The 23,162-nt window shown below is 33.5% G+C and overlaps 2 protein-coding genes and 1 long non-coding RNA gene across 12 annotated transcripts; 2 read left to right on the top strand and 1 right to left on the bottom strand.

Annotated features, from left to right (window-relative positions):
• The first annotated feature begins 4,266 nt into the window (after positions 1 to 4,266).
• Positions 4,267 to 8,359, top strand: LOC134265770 (uncharacterized). Of its 3 annotated transcripts, none has more exons than XM_062747985.1 (7): positions 4,267 to 4,379; positions 5,019 to 5,162; positions 5,327 to 5,420; positions 5,537 to 5,704; positions 5,846 to 5,943; positions 6,513 to 6,659; positions 7,390 to 8,359. In XM_062747985.1, the coding sequence occupies exons 2-7, from the start codon at positions 5,131 to 5,133 to the stop codon at positions 7,409 to 7,411; spliced, it is 561 nt and encodes a 186-aa protein (XP_062603969.1). In that variant the 5' UTR covers positions 4,267 to 4,379; positions 5,019 to 5,130; the 3' UTR covers positions 7,412 to 8,359. The 3 variants fall into 3 exon arrangements, with proteins under 3 accessions (XP_062603969.1, XP_062603968.1, XP_062603970.1); XM_062747984.1 differs by having other exon boundaries at positions 4,296 to 4,519; XM_062747986.1 differs by having other exon boundaries at positions 4,300 to 4,494.
• LOC134265772 (uncharacterized) lies at positions 8,259 to 16,453 on the bottom strand. 8 transcript variants are annotated; one of them, XR_009991824.1, is made up of 8 exons: positions 16,208 to 16,453; positions 14,149 to 14,319; positions 13,688 to 13,829; positions 13,171 to 13,326; positions 11,066 to 11,312; positions 10,612 to 10,751; positions 8,991 to 9,186; positions 8,259 to 8,808 (listed from the first exon to the last, which is right to left on the bottom strand). It is a non-coding gene; the product is annotated as an uncharacterized LOC134265772 (long non-coding RNA). The 8 variants fall into 8 exon arrangements; XR_009991827.1 differs by having other exon boundaries at positions 13,171 to 13,279; positions 16,208 to 16,451; XR_009991822.1 differs by having other exon boundaries at positions 13,171 to 13,275; positions 16,208 to 16,448.
• A 2,758-nt stretch (positions 16,454 to 19,211) lies between these two features.
• Positions 19,212 to 21,797, top strand: LOC134265773 (plasminogen-like; the record flags this gene model as incomplete). The annotated part of the gene is made up of 4 exons (XM_062747988.1): positions 19,212 to 19,239; positions 19,556 to 19,801; positions 20,699 to 20,950; positions 21,546 to 21,797. Coding segments are annotated over exons 1-4 (778 nt in total), but the record flags the coding sequence as incomplete, so codon positions are not given.
• Positions 21,798 to 23,162: the final 1,365 nt, after the last annotated feature.

The following is a 23,162-nucleotide window of genomic DNA, read 5'->3' as shown; positions in this document are numbered from 1 at the left end:
TTGAGAACAACAACGGCGACCCCCTTGTATGAAGTTTGAGGAAACAGTTTATAGCAGAAAAAATGGGCCAAAAATGTATTACAGTTTGATCCTACAATTGAACCAACAATGAATAGCAGCAGAGAGTAATTGGAATAATTCATGGAAATAAAAGGGATTCAGATGATAGCAAGTGTATGAAAAGATAAAATTTGTGATCTCTGTCCCAAAAATGATTCCACCTGCAGTGCATCTAGTGAGATTATAATTTCATCTGGAAATAAGCCTTTTTCTTTTAAATTTCAAATTGCTGTTGGATATATTTTAAACATTCATGGAATGGATCTACCACGTCCAGCATTCATTTTTTGTGAAGAGGATGAGACGCTTGTTTTTCAATAAAGAAACTTCTGGATGTGGATGTTCTAGAGTTATTAAGCATCAGGATTTACACGTGTCTTCTTTGCATTGGATTTGTCATTTCCAAAGATGATATACTGTTGAACATTTCATGTACAATTGTTTGATATTTATGCATGATTGTGCATTAAAGTAAAAATTTAATTGCCTACTTAATTATGTATTGTTTTCAACATTTAAAACCTGTACATTAAGTTACCTTTAATAGTACATTAAGTTGACAAAACGCTGTCGATTAAGTTAAGAATTGAGAGTTTTGTCAACTTAATGTACGGTTACAGGTGACTTAATGTACAGGTTTTAAATATCCAAATCTATTATGCCATATAATGTACTAAAAACACAAAACATTACACAAAAATGTTTTAATGATAATATTTTGATTCCACCTATCTGAAACATATTTCTACTCAATACAAAATCAAAGAAACATACAAAAATTAAAATATTGTTTGCACATAAATTACCGTATATCCGTTTTTTTTTTTCGTTTGTCTGATTTGCGAAAAGGGGGTAGATTAGTACAGTTTATATTTTGCGTAAGTCATTTTTTACGATTAAAGATTTTTTTGTTTAAAATGGTAATGTTTTTATGTCACATTAAAGCTGAAATTATTTCTGCGTGTTTTATATTTTGCGAAATAAAAATGATCGCAAAATATGCAAAAAATAGATCATAGCGAAAAAACCGGATACAGCAAAACTCGGTTTTAACGAAGTCACTGGGACTTATCAAATTACTTCGCTATATCCGTAATTCGTTATAGCCGTATAAGAAATTCATTAAATTTATATATAGCTGGGGATCCAAATTGATTCGCTACATCCATGTTCGTACTAAACGATTTTTACGAGTTGATGGACATCAACTCAGTTATGCTCTTACAAATGTTGACCTAATTTTGACCAAAGAACACACCTCGTTTATTCAGTTCCTTCTACGATGAACTGTATCACATCTTGAGAAACTCCACATAAATAAAAGCGAACATATATATTGAAGACATGTCAATGTTTCTTTTTTGAAAGGAAATTTATTTTAAGTATAAACAATAACATTTTCATTGACATGCCTTATTGTGTCGGTCCGACAAAAAAAATAGTGCATTTTAAACCGCCGAAGAATGAAAGTGTATTTCGTCACTTCTCATATTCCTATATGTGCATATATGCCTTGTCGATTTTTTAAATTTTCAAACTAATTGCATAATAACATTGGTTAATTTTTCTGTGCCAAGTTCGTTGGGATTTATACAAATGGCACATTAGGCCTAACATAGAGATCGAACTACTTTTTCATATTCATACGCACCATGCTACTTTGCTTTGTAAACAAAAACACGCAAAATCGGCAGCACAACAGTGACTTCAAAAGAAATTGACGGGACTGTGGAGGCTTACTATAGTGGAAATTTTTAGAAGGTACGTAAACATGGTAAATGTAAATACATGTAAATTTAAGTATAGTTGCACGTGTTGCTCTGAAATATAAACTTAGCCAGTAGTTTATCGATAGGACTTCGTATGGTACTGACCGAGTAAACATTAGCGCCACCTTGTTTTTGCGGCTTTAGGGGCCTGATTCTATATAAATTTTTCTTTGTGTTTTGTCCGCAAAAGTAGCTTCCATTGTGGTAATGAGGCAACTGCCTCACTAGAAATATTATTTCAAGTCTTTGAAAACACACAAAACAGCAGTCGTGCGACAGGACATGCCATTGAAATTTCTACTAGATTTCCACTTTCTTGAGAGAATCGGTCATGTTTTAGTGAAAATCGAATGAATATTTTTCTGCATGCAATGATACGAAACTAAATTATCCAAGATAATATTTCTACTTGTTGTATCATACGAAAAATACGATGAGAACGAAGCATCTGTTGGAACGACGCCATTTTTATTTTAGCCAGGAGCGGATCAAAATCCACCACACGCACCTGTTCATAATAAATCTGGAATAAGTTATTTTAATTGATTAATGTTTACTCATATCGCTTCAGAAAAATATAGACCACTTTTTTAATGTAACATAACAGGGTGAAAGTGTCTAATTTATTAATTTTCATTATAAAATAAAAAAAAAATATTCATAAATGGGAATATGTGAAAAAAAATACACATGTTCTGGATGGCATGCGAGTACAAAGGCATCCTGTGTCATAAAACTGTGGAATTAACAATTCAAGATGTAAAAAAAATAAAGATCAGATCGAGATTTTGATGATCTTAAAGATGATTATGTTGATGATGTCAAGGGCTCAAAAAAGAAAAAGACAAAATTTTCTGGAAAATATCAGGTTCAAAGAAAAATTGTCAAAGCAAGTCTCAGCTATTACTTGCATTGCAGCAAATATGCATCAAGCATGAAACAATTTCTCAGAAGATAGTAGAGGTAGACAGTGTACGTGTTGCTAATGCACTTGTAAGCATTTTGTATAAAGAAGTGGTTTGAATTCCTACAGACGATTTGAATTCAAGTGATCTAAATTTATTGCTCTGGAAAGATGATGATTTACATTTAAGATGTCATAATAAATAAAATACTCTTCAAATCTTCCATTTTAATTGTTATTTTATATGTTGTTTTAATTTAGAATTTAAAATTTGTTATTTTTCTAGAAGTATAAACCATATGGGCCAGAGCATAATGGGTCCTGGAAGGATTTGCTTACGAAACCTTTTTCACTGCTTCTGGAGGTTTGTTGGTTAATTTCTCATTCCGGAGAAATTTAACTCCATCACTACCATGTTGGGGGTTCCCTAATGCCAGATAACATCTCCAGGAAAGCAAAGAGGTACATTTAAAATGTCATAATAAATAAAATACCCTTCAGATCTTCAATTGTACTTGTTATTTATATGTCGTTTTAATGATAATGTAAAATTTTTTATTTTTCTAGAGGTATACACCACAAATGGCAGAGCATAAAGAATGGCTGGGAGATTTGATAAACTTACTGTTGTAGGAGAACAATTTCAAGCATTGATATTAGAAAATTGTGCTGTCAGTCTTTTGTATGACTTGGAGGACAAGCTTCCCCTTGAAAACTGGAACAAATGTGAAATGAAGAATGTGTATCTTCATATTGAGAACTTTTCCTTGTAAAATCACCTCTGGGAAAAAGTTTATTTCATATCAATTTATTGTGTTCATTATCTGGTCTAATTTTATATTTGTAATTGTTTTAAAATTGCATGGCGAAAAACATTTTTGCTCACCTGAGTCAAAAGCTTAAATGAGTTTTTTGATCCGATTTCTTTGTTGTGTGTTGTGTTGTAAACTTGTTACAACTTAATTTTTGTTCAAATGATGCCCCTTCCCCCCTGGGAGCTTGAGACCATTTATAAAGTTAAACTTCTCAAAATGGAAATGATATCTTCTTTTTTTCAAGCCAAGATACTCAGGTGATGTACAAAGTATGTACTTTGTAGTGACATCAATATGGCATGTCAAACGTTGCAATATTCGATAATCTTGTGATGTATATTCAAAATCTTGTGATGTATGTTCGAAATCTTGTGATGTATATTCAAAATCTTGTGATGTATGTTCGAAATCTTGTGATGTATATTCAAAATCTTGTGATGTATATTCAATATCTTGTGATGTATATTCTTAAACTATCTTGTGATGTATGTTCAAAATCTTGTGATGTATATTCAATATCTTGTGATGTATATTCGAAATCTTGTGATGTATATTCTATAATCTTGTGATGTATGTTCGAAATCTTGTGATGTATATTCGAAATCTTGTGATGTATGTTTGATAATCTTGTGATGTATATTCGAAATCTTGTGATGCATGTTCGATAATCTTGTGATGTATATTCGAAATCTTGTGATGTGTGTTGTTTGTTTGATAATCTACAATTCAGTGATGCGTGCAATAAAATTGCATGACGCAACAGAAAAGTAAGGACAATTTTCATTGGTTAGAAATAACGAAAGTAGCTGAAGCGTCGGGAAAACCATGCAGGTGAGAAAAAACACATCAGTTTGTTTATTGCAGCACTAATTACGAGATGCACGAGTGTTGTTCCTGGTGACATGATGGAGATATTTCGGCCTGCTAGGGAAAAAACTCAGTAAACGTAGATGTATTGACAAAATTTGTAGGTACTTGTAACGATATGTCACGATGCTGCATTGTCAGATACAGTATTTATACATGCATGCTAAAAAGTTAAATCTCGTAGTAATCAATATAGCAGAAGAATAATGAAGAGTACATACTACAAAAACTGTGCAATTTGTAGCAAGATTAATTTTTGTTTAACAGCTGTTTTTATGACATTTTATTTCGTATTATTACTACCAAATACTGTTACCGTTTGTTAATGTTTAATCCGAGATTCCTCTGACTCTAACCCCCGCTTTTATATTGTGACTTGTGCGCACAAGTCACAATATAAAAGCGGGGGTTAGAGTCAGAGGAATCTCGGATTAGTTAATGTTATGCACATGGTTATCTTGTACTTGCAAGTAAATGTAACATTTAAAAAAAAAAATAATGAAAAAATAAGTCATTTAGGCTATTTGATAATAACATGCTAAATGAACATGTTTTGCTTTTTAATTCTCCTTCACTCAGTCTTTGTATAATGTATATTTTTAGATGAGCTGATCGCCAACCAGGAGATCAGAATGATCGCATCTGCTCCTGCCACTTTAAGGATGGTAAGAAGGAGGGGGACCCTGCATATTTTGCATGGAATGAAGGAAAGGCCATGGATTTCTCTGATCCTGAATGTACAAAAAGGTGAAATTATTTTTCAAAATATGACCGACATCTTGTTTTTGGATGGTGGGTGGGTGGAGTTTAATTGAGAATATTTTACTAAAAATCTTTAAAAGGGTACATGTATAAACAGAGTAGCTTACAACTGAATAAAAAAATAATTCAAGTTTAATTATTTTACAAAGGAGGAAAAAACTCAAAAGTGAGGAGTCCCTGTCATCTTCACAGATGGACCAGTTGCAGATTCCACAAGCACCAAAATGTCAATATCAAGAAAAAGTAAAGCTCATTTAAAACACCAATGATGACAAATGACCAACACTGAAACATTTTCAATAATTTTTAATAATATATAAAGTTCTTTTAACTGTACATGATTTACAATATATTTTCAGTTGATATCAGAGCACAACTACTCAGCATCCTGCACATTTAACTGTACTCAAGAAATGCAGCGCCTCTCAACAGAAATACAACTGGAAAAGGAATTGCTTGCCCTAAAAATAGAGTCTAGTAAAAGGAAGCCAATATCAATCCACGATATTAAATACAACGAAGAGAAGGTACATTTAAAGGAATTCCAATTGTGATTTCCTATTTCCTAACAATTTCAGTTACTGTAATAAAAACTTGTTGCCATTGAGGGATGAACATCTTAGATTGACTGTTATGTTAACATATTTTGTTATTATTTGGGAGTTTAGGTCTCTGATCAGCAGGGGCATTTTCTCTATATAAGAAGAAAATGGAGACTCCCTACCCACCCGATGTATTTTGTCGGACAGTTTTCTGTACATTGCAGGTAAAAATTTTATTTATTAACTTTCCAGCCTCTTATTGTAAAGTACATTTTGGGTTCAGTTTTTGCTTTTCTTTAATTTTTAAAAAAAATTATTTAAATTCTCCTTTTCTTAGAATAAAATTCAAAAAGTAGCTTCTGATTGTAATGTATAAGACTACAGACATTGAACTTTGATTTGTTATCAAAAGGATTGATTTAAACTTGTCTAAATTAATTGTAAACAAAAATAAAAGGGGGCACCTGCTATTTCTTTAAGTGTTTTTCACTGGGGGGTGGGGAAACTTTTTTGTACATACTTAAGCAATAGGAGGGATTAGATAAGAATCAATTAGTATATCAGAGTCTTAAAAAATATACTTTGCATAAGCATAAAAAAATTCTATATCAGTCTTTTTAAAACCTTTGAATTTTGCTTAATTAACTATGATTTATCCAATTTTGGAGCTTTTTACCTAATTCTGGGTAGAATCCACCCTTATGAAATTATTGACTCAATTTTGACTTAATATCACTTTATTAACATCAAAGCACAAAAACAATTCATTGTACAAATATTTTATTTATTACAGTCACCAATATATCCAAATATCATCACCGGCCCAGACGTCATTCACTCCTTTGAATTGTGCTGGTAGCAGTAAGGTGTCATCATTTGAGATGGTCACAGTATCCAATACACTGAAGTCACAGGACTCAAATTTCATACATGTTCACAGGTAGGTGTATAGTCTTTGAAATTACCACAATTGACTAATTCTGGGACAGGTAAGTATGTAAGTATAGGAATGAGAGCACCAAATCCCCGGATGCACACATGGCTTTGTTTGTTATGGAACATTAAACCGAATACTGAATGGGTAGGCGTTACGCCATTGGCTGAAATCAGGTATTTAATTGTTTTCATTTTAAAGTAAAATTAATGACCTTTGAAATAAATGATGGGATGAGGGAATATTACAGAAACTATAGAAATGCCAGGGAAGATTTTAGGAGTGGGGGTTAATTTTTTATGCCGCGTGTTATTTACTGCGAATCTCTATAAGTTGAAAATAACTGCAATTTTGACCTATAAACGCCATGGGACCATATATTTTTTTCAGTATTTTTTGTTAGGGCTTAGAACAAAGTTTGAAATGATGCTAAAGATTTTTCTGAAATTGTCATAGTAAAGTACTGAGAGGGCCTAAGGTTTGTATGGAGTTCTATGGGAAAATAATTAGTGGTCTTTTCCCTATACAAGATGCTGTCTGATGGCGTAGTGTAGAATGTAGCGTAGAATGTTTTCCAAGTCGGCTTAAATGCAAAGGTTTGTTTTAAAATTTATCATAATGACTTGCAAAAATTTAATGCAGTTAAATTTATTGTATTCTTGAAAGATTGACTGTAACACAATTTTTTTACACAATTACAAATAATCAAATTAATTTTTTTCCAACTTTTTTTCAGGGTCTCTGCCAAAATCTTTTGAGGATTTTTCCTCTGCTAGAGCATCCATGGATGCAAATGAAACAACCCAGGACATCCCAACACATATGGATAATCAGGCCATGGCCTACAGTATGTACAAAAGTTGCCATACTTTTAAAGCAGTAACTTGCGTGCCTCCAAATGGTGCACTTACATTTTGCTCCATGCTGTACCCAGGTTCTACTTCTGATGTAGCTATTGTACGTCACAGCCAAGTTTTACGAAAGTTCAAAGCTGGAGACCTTATTTTGGTGGTCAAAGGTTTCACCATTCATGACCAGTTGCCCCAGGGTGTCTGCTTAATTATAAAAGCTCTTTTATCGACACGAGGCCAGTTTACCATACAAGAAGCAGCACTGTTACAAGATTGCTAAAGCACTTATTCATGTGGAAAGAGCCAACGAGAGGATAAAGAATTACGAGATTCTCCGTCACATACCATCTACTTACAGACCAATCTCAACAAAAATATTTCAACTCTGTTCTTGTCTTGTAAACTTGCAAGCTCCACTTTTGAAAGAAATTACTTAAAGATACATGTACTTATTATAAATTTGCATTGGCGTGTGACAGTATACACTAAACAGTGAAGATATTCATACCAAAGTGCAAGGGATAAGCAAATTTTGATTTGTTATCAATGTCAATGGTTATATTTGTTAACTTTGTAGTATGTTGTAATACATGTACTTCAGAAAATGAAAATCCCTTTTGTTTAGCATGGATTTATTACAAGAATGTTTGGCAATTCATTTCTTCATTTGACAATATAATTTGGAAGAGGGTTTACTTATAATTTTAAATCTCTAGTTTAAAGTATATTTACCTTTAAAGCACAACTCAACAAATTCATGTTTTCAACAATTTATCTATTAAGAAAGACAAAAATGTTACATTTTCACTTTGAGAATAACATCTTCAATTCATTAATAAAATGATTCTAAATTTTGATATTCTTTTTTTATGTAGTACATAGATTTTATTAATCATCATTGCTATTTAAAATAGTCTTATAAGCCAGAAGTTTTATGATGGATTCATTGGATTGTGACATATCATATCATACATTTATGAGACTTGGGAACATTCAACACATTTAACATGATTACCCATTTTCCATTGTTAGAAAATTCTAGAGGTACAAAACTAAGTGTCAAGAAGTTCAAACCAGAACTCAGTTTTCCATCAGTGCTGGAATGAAAATGTTAATGTAGAAATCTATCAGCTTTGGAACATTTGCTGTCCATTCAATGTCTTTTACTATTCTAATCACAATGCAGTCTACTCTTGTCCACACAATTAAGTCGCAGAATGTTTTGTTACATATGTGTAGCTGGCCTTGAATTTGATGATAGTACGGGTGACTGGTTTTCAGGCACAGGGTATCTTGTTTAAGATCTAAAAAAAAATCAAAAAACACTTAAGTTGTGTCATACCAGTACATATCCCCTCCTTTTTCAATATCTTCATACCATATTGAACAGCTGCACTTGTAAATTAATACATGTTTTGAAATCATTTACTCACCAAGATTTTTAATTTCAAAGTACTGGACAATACAGATTTTTAATGTTATTTACCTATGAAAAATCCTTCAAATTTTGTGCCCCATCTGCTACTGTTGAAGACGATGCTGTATATGGACACTTCACCTCTACAATATCAGGAATGGCGTCTTTGGCTTCTGGAGTTTGATAAAATACACTGCATGTTGGTGGTCGAACAACTAAGCCATCAGGTGAAGCTCCCAACACTCCGGATTCATGCAACCATATCCTTTCCAGAAAAAATTATAATACTACTGAATGCAAACAAACCATAATACAATTGATTTTGTAATGCAAACAAAGTCTAAGTAGAGCTTTTATAATCCTTCTACTTCAAAAAGCAAATTTTCTGGAATATGTTGGTAACTGAATATTTATGCCCCGCCATGAATATGGCCGGGGCATATAGTGTTTGTCATGTCCGTCTTCTGTCCTTCTGTCCTTCCGTCCCACTTTGTGTTTAGCTCTGTTCAAAGCTAAGTTTCAAAGAAACTATCCAAGATATTTTCATCAAACTTCATATGCTGATAGATATTGATGAGAGCTATGCAACTGCATCAACATTTTTTGACCTTGACCTTTCCTTTGACCTTGACCTGACTTTTCTTAAATAGTGTTTAGCTCTGTTTTAAACATACCATTCAAGATGGTGTTATCAAACTTTACATGTTGATACAAACTTGCATAGATGATGCATCTAGAGATGAACACTATCGGACTTGCTTCGGATGCTGGATCTGACCTAAATTTTCCAGATGAGTGACCAAATTAAAGTTTTTGGAGCAGGTCCATTCTTAAGGAACTATAAGCCCTACTTAGACCAAACTTGCTTGGATGATGCATCTAAGGATGGACACTACCAGACTTGCTTCGGATGCTGGATCTGACCTACATTTTCCAGATGAGTGACCAGGTTGAAGTTTTTGGAGCAGATTTATTCCTAAGGAACTATAAGCCCTACTTAGACCAAACTTGCTTGGATGATGCATCTAAGGATGGACACTACCAGACTTGCTTCGGATGCTGGATCTGACCTACATTTTCCAGATGAGTGACCAGGTTGAAGTTTTTGGAGCAGATTTATTCCTAAGGAACTATCAGCCCTACTTAGACCAAACTTGCATGGATGATGCATCTAGGGATGGACACTACCAGACTTGCTTCGGATGCTGGATCTGACTCACATTTTCATTCCCAAGTAACTATAAGCCCTACCTAAACCAAACTTGCATGGATGATGCAGCTAGGGATGGACACTACCAGACTTGCTTCGGATGCTGGATCTGACCTATATTTTCATTCCCAAGTAACTATAAACCCTACCTGAACCAAACTTGCATGGATGATGCATCTAGGGATGGACACTACCAGACTTGCTTTGGATGCTGGACCTACATTTTTATTCCCAACTAACTATAAGCCCTGCCTGAACCAAACTGATCAAATTTTATACATGTACAAATTTCATGTTGCTTTACTAATATATCCTCGGCGGGGCATTCATGTCCTATGGACATATTTCTAGTTTTTTTTTTACAATTAGACTTCAGTAATTGATTTCTGTTTTTTTACCAGGATAAGTCCTGTTATTTGTTTTGACACATTGAATGTTAACATGTCAGAGGTTGAATGAATGTTATTTTGTGCTGTATACCTGACTGCTCTACAGCTGCATCAAAGTCCTTTTCATACTTTCTCAAAGCATCATCTTCATGAGTGATACCCCATGCAACAGCCTTGATGGACTCCAGATTGTAAGCCGACATCAGCTGTTTCTTCAGTGACAATGTCAATCTGGAGAAGAAAATATGATTTTTGGTTATTAATCTTATATTTCCTGCATCTTTATGTACAAATATCTAGTCATTACAGTCGAACCTCATTATCTCAAACTCAATGAGACCAAGAAAAATGTTGGAAATATCCGTGGATTCAAGAATAATACATAAAGAGTTATCAAGAATAAAATGTCCCAGTCTTTTATAAATGGTTTGGACTTCAAAATTACTTTGACATATCCATGAAATATGAGATAATGGGTTTGAGATAACAAAGTTTGACTGTAATTTTAAAAGTCTATTTCGCAAAAATTTAATCACACGTCTTACCGCCTTTGCTTAGAACTGAGAACTGCACCAAAGTTGGAAGCTGATATGCTATGTTTCCTTACAATCGACCACATTGGGTTGTTTCATTGCCAATGCAGCTCTTTTAATGGATTCAGGGATAATGCATGCTGTAACCATACCATAGGGGTATCAGAATGAACATACTCTGGTGATGTTAACAGGTCTTCAATGAGAGGTACAGGTGGACCAGGTTCACATGGCTCTGGTTCAAGAATCCAATTCAATGCTGAAAAATTTCATTACTTGTGTCATTCTCAAAAATATCATCCATAATATCCATATCACATATACCAAGTATTTATATAAGAGTCCATACATTTCATTTTAGTGAACACTGTCATGGGTTTTTGTAATGTATGCATTACATATCAAATTTACAACTCACTTGCATATATTTGTTCAGAATTGTTCCTGTATATAATTTTGCACGTGGCATTCTTAGTGTGAAAATGCCATGTAAAAATTGGTGCAAATGTACAATTAATATTTACTTAATTATTAACAAGGTTTCATAATGACAGAGTATTTAAATAATAGAAGAATGATCTGATAATTCGCAAGAATATGAAACAAAATATTTTTTTTAATGCAATTGAATAATTTATTTTTCCTTTCAAAAATGTATGCTCATGTACAAAAATGCTATCATATTTATAATATTGTCTTTCCAATTATTCAAAGGTTGTTATTAATATTTATTACATAGTATGTTCAAAAATTGGGCATTATACATAGCCAACTATATTATACTCCTCATCTTTGTACATTTGTTCACAATTAAAATTAACCATCGGTCAGTAACAAAATAACAGTTTCATAATACTCGTAATATAAAAATCGAATCAAACTTAAATAACAACAATAGTAACACCAAAATCATAACTTCCTTCTTATATTTTACCAATAAACCTTCCAAGGTGCAAAAAACACTGGTCACTTTCATCAGAGGGTCGGTTTAAGGCACTTCAAATATGAAGCAAATTTTTTAACAACTGATTTATTTATATTTAATGATTGATCATTTTTAAAAAAAAAAAAAAAAACAAGAGGCCCATGGGCCACATCGCTCACCTGAGCACTGTGGCTAGGAAAAAGTAAAAATTGGTTTTTTATTGAAAAGTTTAAATCCAAAAGTAGTCCCTTGACCAATCATGGCTTTGCTTTTCTTGAGAAGGTTATTTTTAAAGAATTTTCCTATATATTTCTATATAAAATTTGATCATCCTTTGTGGCCCCGTCCTACCCCCGAGGACATGATTTGAACAAACTTGAATCTACACTACCTAAGGATGCTTCCATATAAATATGATCAATCAGGGTTTTGCTGTTCTTGAGAAGAAGATTTTTAAAGATTTTTCCTTTATATTTCTATGTAAAACTTTGATCTTCCATTGTGGCCCCGCCCTACCCCGGGGGTTATGATTTGAACAAACTTGAATCGACACTACCTGAGGATGCTTCCATATAAATAGGATCAATTATGGCTTTGTCATTCTTGAGAAGAAGATTTTTAAAGAATTTTCCTATATATATTTTTATGTTAAACTTTGGTCAGCCATTGTGGCTCCGCCCTCCCCCCGGTGGTCATGATTTGAACAAATTTAAATCTACACTACCTGAGGATGTTTCTCCATAAGTTTCATTTTTCCTGGCACAGTGGTTCTTGAGAACAAGATTTTTAAAACATACCATCAAATTTACATTCATTCCCAATTATCTCCCCTTGAATGAGGGTGTGGCCCTTTATTTGAACAAACTTGAATCCCCTTCACTCAAGGATGCTTTGTGGCAAGTTTGGTTGAAATTGGTCCATGGGTTCTAGAGAAGAAGTCGAAAATATGAAAAGTTTACAGACAGACAGATGGACAGACAGACAGACAAACAGCTAGATAGACAAAATGTGATCAGAAAAGAGCTAGAAATGAAACATTCCTCACCACAAAAGCCAGAAGAATATAGGGACCACCACCAGTAACATGTTTCTGGGAAGAACCAAACCAAGCAGAGATAAATATCAATAGTCCTGAATCTTCGATGCAGGACCAAGTACGAGAATTGCTACAAACACTACTCCGGAGACTTACCTATTATCCTATGATGTAACATACTTTGTCCACTGCAGCTGGTTCCCTCATAAGCTGGTAGCGAAGACAGTTCAGGATGTCCTGTCAACTTTGTTCCTCAACTTCCTGTCTTGGACAGAAAAGCAATAAGTGGAAATCTTTAGTGTTGCCTAGTGACTTTGAATTAAAAAGAAAGTTGCAAGATTGTGAAGGGGGAGGGAGGGGGGGGGGGGTTCTGATGCTGTGCATTTTAATTAAATGTACGAAATCTGTATTTCACAGTTTAATGCATTCATGTATTTTGTGAATTGTCTTAGGATTCGTGTAATAATTGTTGCTATGTATTATTAAGCACTAAATCTATTCAACTGCATGTGTAAATGGGGAAAATGTGAATATGTAAATGATGTATAATTGCAATGTGTAAAATGTGACATTTTCTTATATGAGGGAGTCAGTGTTCATGTAATTTTTTTTTCATTAATTATTTTATTTATCTTGATAAAATTATTTCAATTAACAATATTGTTTTTCTTACCAGTCTGATGAACTCAACAAAGGTTACAGAGGTGAATGGTAGAAATATGGGTATTACAGGTGTCAAAACTCTTCGTTGAAGACCAGACTGCATGCCGCACTGTAAAATCACCATTTTTGATCTTTAAAAGGGGAGGCTACTCCTGAAATCAAAGAAATTGTCATAAAAATGAGTAACCTGATTTTCTTTAGGTCTCACACAAGGAAATAATTTCACTATATGTTACTATATAGCTTTAATTAAATAAATTAATTAACTAGACTCTCAGCAGATAATTCATGAATGAGAAAAAAGATTAATGCTTAGACAAAATTTGAGATCAGAAAAAATATACCCCTTATGCGGCTTTTAAGAAAGAAAATTGAGACAACAATACCTATACCCCGAAATACACATGGGCAAACAGCCAACACACCATCGAGGAAGTTACATCGATCATTACCTAAAAAAAAAGAACATACCTATACCCCGAAATACACATGGGCAAACAGCCAACACACCATCGAGGAAGTTACATCGATCATGCGTACCTAAAAAAAAAGAGTTCCCTTTGATTCAGTGGCACAATTCTGCTGATATGATATTCCTAGTGCATGAGTCCAAAATTAAAACTGTAGACCTACGTAAAGTTCCTGAAAATGAAAAAAGAAAAGAAATATTATTGTCTCTATATACATCATACATAGAACTACATTTGTTCATTTTAATTAGCTATCTCCTTGCATAAGACCTTTAAGGGTAATTTTATGCTATTTACCATGTGCACTGATTGCCATAAAACTAAAGAAAAAATACCAGCCTTACAAAGTCACTTAACCATGACCTTTGACATACCTTACTAAGAATACCCTGGACAATTTGGTTTAACTTAAGACTTCTGAATTTTTAAATGCAGGTTTTGATAAATTAACCATTTAATATACTTATGAGCTCATAAAACTGTTCTTTAAAACTGTATGATAAAGAGTGTAAAAACTTTGAAACATGTTTGGAAAGTATTATCACACATGTGATATTATGGGATAAATTATCACCACAGAAAGATCAAAGAAAATCACTGCAGATATGCAACAATAATTCTTATCATTGTTTATTGTATGTCAAGTCTAGAATATGATATATCATTACAAATATTATGATTTTTAGCCGGGCACATTGCTCGTAGAGCAATGCTCAGCTATTGCGACGGTGAGCAACAGAAAATGCTGCTTCTTCACCGCCAAATTGAGTTTACGAGTAAAAGTATGGTACGTGCACCAGCCGCTGTTGAGAAAACAAAATCCATTCAACACCTTAAGAAATAGTAAATTGAATATTTTTATCATAATATTAAATTGTTTAATATTTTTTCCTGGCTCCTTTGACTAATATTTTACAAAGTATAATTCAACGGGTGCGAAAGGTTTTCACCAGGTATCCCTGTCTGCATCATATTCTATAAACAATATAATTAAAATTAGATGTTAGATCTGCTCGCATACTCGCCACACTAACATCTAACAAGTCATCCCATTGAGGGTCACGTAAGAGGTTAAATTCGGAACGCCTCAAGATTTATTCGCTTCAACAATATATGATGATTTTGCCAGCTGCGATTTGATTAATTGATAGAATTTGACCTCTGACGTGACCCTCAACGGGATGTTGTTAGATGTTAGTGTAGCGAGTATGCAAGCGGATCTAACATCTAATTTGAATTAGATTGATTCTATAAATAAAGGTTGTACTATCAGGCTAACACAAATGCAGGGAACATCATTAATGACTTAATGCAAATCTCCCCGCTGAGGACACATCAGTGCAGAGACGTTTGACCTTAATCTTGCTGCATCGGTGTTTATTTACTTCTGTTTGTATATAAAGCCGGATTACCCCGACACAATACGTGATAAATATTTTTCGCTGTTAATTTCTAGCTATATTTTATTTTATTTTTAAAACTATTTAATATTATACATGCCATTGAGATATTTTTGTGTGTATTACATATTCTCTAAACGTCTGAACGTGATTTTAAACTGTCACCACAGTCCTTGTTCATTATCCTGTAAATGAGCCCGGCTCAATACATTTACTATAAAAATAATTGGACAAATTTGTGAATGACAATATTCAATGATGCATAGCAATTAATCTTTTCCAGACATTCCCCTTCTCCTAAAAATTTGTCGTGTTATTTATTTATTTATTGCAAAGTCGTCCCTGGACTAGGGCTACGGTCAATGCAGCTGCAATGGGCCATGCAATTTCGAACCCTGCGTGGTGAGAGTTTGTCCCGAGACACAGTTAGATTATTCTAACTAGCACCAATATAGAATAAATCATACCGATTAATCAACATCACTACAATATGAGGACGTAAAAATAGGATAAAACATCCTTTAGCTGTTTAGTCCAGCAATAAGCCACTAAATTGTTTTTGATGTACCTTCAAACAAATCAAATTAATGTTCTTGATTCCCACTTTTCACGTTATGACTGACTTAGTGCTTCTTGATACCAAAACAATTTTTCTATTACCTATAATTTTGACTTTAGGTTGAATTCGTCAATTTCATGCTTGCGAAGTTGTGTCAATGTGTGCATTACGACCGCTCCGGCTACTTTCGTTATTTCTAACCAATGAAAATTGTCCTTACTTTTCTGTTGCGTCATGCAATTTTATTGCACGCATCACTGAATTGTAGAACACACATCACAAGATTTCGAATATACATCACAAGATTATCGAACATACATCACAAGATTTCGAATATACATCACAAGATTATCAAACATACATCACAAGATTTCGAATATACATCACAAGATTTCGAACATACATCACAAGATTATAGAATTTACATCACAAGATTTCGAATATACATCACAAGATATTGAATATACATCACAAGATTTTGAACATACATCACAAGATATTGAATATACATCACAAGATTATAGAATATACATCACAAGATTTCGAATATACATCACAAGATTTCGAACATACATCACAAGATTATAGAATATACATCACAAGATTTCGAATATACATCACAAGATATCGAACATACATCACAAGATTTCGAATATACATCACAAGATTATCAAACATACATCACAAGATTTCGAATATACATCACAAGATTTCGAACATACATCACAAGATTATAGAATATACATCACAAGTTTAAGAATATACATCACAAGATATTGAATATACATCACAAGATTTTGAACATACATCACAAGATTTTGAATATACATCACAAGATTTCGAACATACATCACAAGATTTTGAATATACATCACAAGATTTTGAATATACATCACAAGATTTCGAACATACATCACAAGATTTTGAATATACATCACAAGATTTTGAATATACATCACAAGATTTCGAACATACATCACAAGATTTTGAATATACATCACAAGATTATCAAATATTGCAACGTTTGACATGCCATACATCAATTAGAAGCAATATCATTTTTAAACCGCAGTTTGATAGCAGAAATTTTATTTTCAAGAAAATGTTGGAGGCATATGTTTATTTATATCATATTAATTTCATGTTTGTGAATTTCAAAACCGATTTCAGCTACAATTTACATTGGAAAAAAATGCAGTTGTCCAACTTGTGTCTATTGTGTGTCATGAAAGAAAAATCTTATAGCTTATTGTGATATGCAACAAATATTTTACCGTGACCATGTGTTTTTGCAACAGTTGTAAAGTGTATATGCTCAAGAATATAATTATTAGTTTTCTGCTGTGTCCCAAATATAACTGTGTTAGTACTTTGATTTACGTAGCATTTATTTGTAAATCAGGGTCATGTGTAAAACTTCTGATATTAAGATTACACACATTTTGCATTCTTAATGCTTGTTACACTTGTGAGAAAATTATGAACACAATTGTGACGGTGACTTTCTCTTTCTAAAAAAAAAATTATTTTCTTGTATTTTCCTGTATATTGTGCTTTTACACATTCAAACTGGAAGACTGCAATGTTAAAAAAATCTAATATGATAAGTATAACAATAGTAATTGTCAAATTGAAAATGAAAAGTATTTTAGCTCACCTGAGCCGAAGGCTCAAGTGAGCTTTTCTGATCACATTTTGTCCGTCGTCCGTCCGTCTGTAAACTTTTCACATTTTCGACTTCTTCTCAAGAACCAATGGGCCAATTTTCACCAAACTTGGCACAAAGCATCCTTGGGTGATGAGAAGTCCCCTTACAAGGGGGAGATAATCAAGAAAAGACAAAAATAGGGTGGGGTCACTAAAAATCTTCTTATCAAGAACCACTGGGCAAGGAAAGCTGAAACTTATGTGAAAGCATCCTTGGGTAGTACAGATATTAAATTGTTAAAATCATGACCCCCGGGGGTAGGGCGGGGCCTCAATAGGGAATCCAAATTTTACATAGAAATATATAGAACAAAGCTTTTAAAATCTTCTTCTCAAGAACCACTGGGCCAGGAAAGCTGAAACTTATGTGGAAGCATCCTTGGGTAGTGTAGATATTGAATTGTTTAAAATCATGACCCCCGGGGGTAGGGCGGGGCCACAATATAGAATCCAAGTTTTACATAGAAATATATAGAACAAATCTTTAAAAATCTTCTTCTCAAGAATCACTGGGCCAGGAAAGCTGAAACTTATGTGGAAGCATCCTTGGGTAGTGTAGATATTAAATTGTTAAAATCATGACCCCCGGGGGTAGGGCGGGGCCACAATAGGGAATCCAAATTTTACATAGAAATATATAGAACAAATCTTTAAAAATCTTCTTCTGAAGAACTACTTGGCCAGGAAAGCTGAAACTTTTGTGGAAGCATCCTTGGGTAGTGTAGATATTGAATTGTTTAAAATCATGACCCCCGGGGGTAGGGCGGGGCCACAATAGGGAATCCAAGTTTTACATAGAAATATATAGAACAAAATTAAAAATCTTCTTCTCAAGAACCACTGAGTCTGGAAAGCTGAAACTTATGTGGAAGCATCCTTGGGTTGTGTAGATTATAAATTTTAAAAATCATAAAAGGGAAGGGGGTAGTGGGATCATAGGTAAAGAAAGAGAGGGAATCTGGTAAAGAACTGCATCACCCAAGTTACTCAGGTGAGCGATGTGGCCCATGGGCCTCTTGTTTTAACGAGATATTACTTTTGCTGTATCCACATTAAGGACATTCAGATACTGTTGTACCATGATACACTGTAGGTATGAAAGAGCGTTTCATTTCATTTGTTAAAATAGGGCACTAATACACAATAAATGTATAATTATAATGTAAAAAGAAATGCTTTCCTTATTATTTTACATGATATTATTTGTTTATGGGATTTAATAATACAGTGCTCCATCTCATGATATTGACATCAGAAATCAAATGGAAGTCTAAATTTCTGCAATTTTTAAATGGCAATTTCATTTCCTTATCGGTAAAGCAGTGTTCAATTTATAAGCTTGAACAACCATCAACTCGTATCAGTACTTTCAGCACTTTGATTGCTGTATACGGTATAATGTTACCTGATAGAATACACATGCTTGGTAGAATGTAAGTGTGAAGACACGTGTATAGTTATTATGGTTCTATCAAATCTCAAAAATTAAATAGCTTTCCACTGAGACCAGAAAAACATTTTTTGTTTTAAAATTTGGGTTCCAAAATCATTAGAATTCATTTTAAAGCTATGTCATTTTTCTAGTTTTTAAAAGAACGTTCATTTCCACGATACAATCAGCACATTTCAATTCAGATTACATCAGTAAAAATCTCTATAAGAATATGAGCATTTGTTAAACACTTTGCTGGTATGGTTTTGTTTGCAATTATTTATTTGTTTGTACTTGTGTATATTTTCAGCAAGGGACTGCAAAATATCCGTGGAAGGTCTGGAATACAGAGGGAACATCTCAGTAACTGTTTCCGGTAAATCATGTCAGAGGTGGGACAGCCAGACTCCACATTCACATAGTTACACAGATCGACTTCCGGGGAACGCCAGTGAACATAAAAATTACTGCAGAAACCCGTCATCCGCAGGTTCTCCTTGGTGCTACACTTTGGACCCCAAAACAAGATGGGAGCTTTGTCAAATTCCATTGTGTGGTAATGAACTACTCAAGTGTTAAAGGGTTTTTGTTGAATTTGTATATTGAATTGGAACATATCGAGATTATGAACACTTTTCAAGACCAAAAACCCATAAAACAATACAAAACAGGAGCAGTGCAGACATGGACCTGCAAAACATCAGAGGTGGGATGAGGTGGCATGGATGTGTGAGCATCCGTTGTCGACCGGTCACACCCGCCGTGTTCTCCTTGTCATGATCGGGAAATGACGGAAAAATCCATCGTCAATTCACTGTAGAAACAAATGACTAACAATCAGTATGAAAAACGTCAGTAAGCATTCTACTTAATGAAAAATGTTTTTGCTGACAAGGTCATTGTATTGACCACAGAACTTATGAAATAATGATTTTAAACGAGTTCGCTAAAATATTCTTGTATTATCAACTTGCTTGTCAATAATTTACCTCGTTTTATAAATTGTTCATACGTAGAGCATGTTCTTGCATATGAAATCAACTGAGATATATATATACTCCGTATGCAGGTGATGTAGGCACATTGCTGCATAATTAAGGGAAGTTGATAGTCATCACATTTATCATAGAGCTTGATTGTTATATTACCATTAACGCATTGTTCAAGTAAAATATCCAGATTTATGAAACACATATGTGTCAGACTCTGTGGTATCTTTAATTTCAATCTCATCGAGATATATCATATCGACATAAGAATGGAAATAATTACCATTGTTGATTTACCATACGTCGTCGATATATCCAAATGTCAAGTTGAAGTCCACAGCAAGTGTTTTCTGCTTTTCCCGCATAACATTTTGCACAAATTCTGCTTCATATGACTACAAATATAGGTCTGCAAAAATATTTACAATTATTATTTATTTGTTTGTATTTATATATTGTTTCAGCAATGGACTGCAAAATATCCGTGGAAGGTCTGGAATACAGAGGGAATATTTCAGTAACTGTTTCCGGTAAATCATGTCAGAGGTGGGATAGCCAGACTCCACATTCACATGGTTACGCTGAGCGACTTCAGGGGAATGCCAGTGAACATGAAAATTACTGCAGAAACCCAACACCTGGGATGGAAGCTACTCCGTGGTGCTATACATTGGACCCCGATACAAGATGGGAGCTTTGTCAAATTCCATTCTGTGGTAATGAATGGCTTTTGTTGAATTTGTATACTGAAAGATATTGAGATAAGTGTTTTACTTAGAGAATAAATATATTATATATTCTGCAAATAACAAATGTTATCTGTGATGTAATACAGAGGATCCAGATATACTATAATTGGGAAAATTAGAGAGAAACAATGATTTAAGGAAATTGAATCACTGAACATTCACATGATTAGTTTGATTTTATAATGTTCTAAGCAGCTCCCATGCACTTTTTTTATTTTGTTTCTGAACAATGCTGTTCTGATAAACTATTACTACAGCAATCTTAATGGCTCCTGTAAAGCATACTGGTACCCTTATTCAATATTTTTAAATATATGAAGACATTGTTTAATTCATACTAACCTCTTTGCAATAATGCATTTGCAAGTTTGAGTAAGAAGAAAATAACTGCTTTCTGAAGTGCTTCTATTGAGTTTGGAAAGTGTCTGCACTCCGCCTTCTTTATTTTCCATACCCTATAAAAATATAATTGAATTTTCTCTTATTTCATAAATCTTAATAGTCATATGTGTACAATCCTAAATACTTTGAATTTAAAGTGATTTTGTATGAATATTTCAAGTGCTAGACTGTAAAAAAACAAGAGAGGGAATGGACTACAGAGGAAACAAATCTACTACTATTTCTGGAAAGACATGTCAAAGATGGGACCGACAGTCGCCATGGACCCATAGTTACACCAACGTGTTGCCTGGTAACTCCAGTATACACGAGAATTTCTGCAGGAACCCGCGGGCTAACGAAGCAGATGGCCCTTGGTGCTACACCACGGACCCCAACACGAGATGGGAGTTCTGTGATATACCTTTTTGTGGTAATAGAGTTTTCCCATCCACATAATTCAATTCGCGTTTAACTTACAGTGCTACATGTATTACATTTCTATTATCTGAATTACCTAAATATATGTTTGTTGGCAGTGATATATGATTGAAATGAATTTCAATTGTAATGAAGACATATGTATATTATTTTTTTTACTTTGTCAAACAGATAGAGATATATACGTAAAGCAATTAAATTGGACGTGCGAAGTTACTTCATGTCTAGACTACCACTTCCCGAGTGGTACTTTTAGTACCTGTTTTAAATTTATCTCTTGATAAAGCAGAGATTGCCAGTAAACTGAACAGACAAACGATACACAATCAGTTAATGTAGTGAACATTTCAGATAAAGATCATAATAGAAGTAATGCAGCGCTAAACGACCATTTTAGTAATGGAGACAAGTTTGATGGACATTGAAATACCATTTGTTCTTGTTGTAATACGAGGGCTGTTCAATAAATAATGTCCTGAATTGTTTGACATACAATATAGATATCATATGGCATTAAGCTTGACTTTTTCGCATTATTGAATCTTTAATGAATTTATAACAATTTATGTGACTACTTTTCATCACATAATTTCATTGTGAGAAGCTGGAAAACAAGGGTTTTTCGAGACACTGCATTATAAATGAATGGTAAAGAATCAGTAAACTAGAGTGAAATTAAAACGCTTCGTTAAAGTTGCTGTAAAACTTCTTAAGAATCCCAAAGAAATATTCACTGAAATATGTAAAATTTATGGCAACTAATATCTGTTTTATAGACAAATGAGCAGGTGGATTTCAATGATAAAAAATATATAATAGGAATCAAAATTGGGTACCGTCCTTGCTAACAAAAATCATAACAACTAATGCACTGTTTGCCAAATTTCAACAAATAATCACTGATGATGTATGCTTGACTTTAAGTCACATTGCAAACTTAATTGACATCATATCGGTAGTAGTTCACACTGTTTTAAAGAAACGTTTGACATTAAAAAGGCTTAGTACTTTTACAGCGTGTAAAAATATCTAAACAATTATTTTAAAATATCAGAAATAGTAGTTGTCCATGTCTGAAATTCAAACAGATACTAGTAATGAAACTTGATTCTATTGCTTAAAACCCTCGAAACAAAATTTACAATAAGATGTACTTGACAAAAACAGCAAAAGTCTGGGAAGAGATTAGAATTGCAAGAGCACAAAGGCAGATTTATGTACAATTTTCTTAAAAATCTGTGGTCTTGATGTTTAAATTCGTATTCGGGGAGGCAGTTCAATTTTTGAAAGATTCTAGAAAGAAAATATTTTGCCAAAAAATTGAAAGGTTAATGAGGGGAAGGAACCAGAATCAAGA

The sequence above is a fragment of the Saccostrea cucullata genome, unplaced genomic scaffold (assembly GCF_032062105.1).
Source record: "Saccostrea cucullata isolate Sc308-1 unplaced genomic scaffold, CSIRO_AGI_Scuc_v1 ctg10181, whole genome shotgun sequence".
Classification (NCBI taxonomy): domain Eukaryota; kingdom Metazoa; phylum Mollusca; class Bivalvia; order Ostreida; family Ostreidae; genus Saccostrea; species Saccostrea cuccullata.
This window is presented reverse-complemented; position numbering and strand designations above follow the sequence as displayed.

Excerpts from the sequence above, each read along its gene's own strand:
- LOC134265770 (XM_062747985.1), top strand. The coding sequence starts at position 5,131 with ATGGATTTCTCTGATCCTGAATGTACAAAAAG. Across the intron at positions 5,163-5,326 it reads GATCCTGAATGTACAAAAAG|GAGGAAAAAACTCAAAAGTG; the intron begins GTGAAATTATTT and ends TATTTTACAAAG. Across the intron at positions 6,660-7,389 it reads AATTTCATACATGTTCACAG|GGTCTCTGCCAAAATCTTTT; the intron begins GTAGGTGTATAG and ends ACTTTTTTTCAG.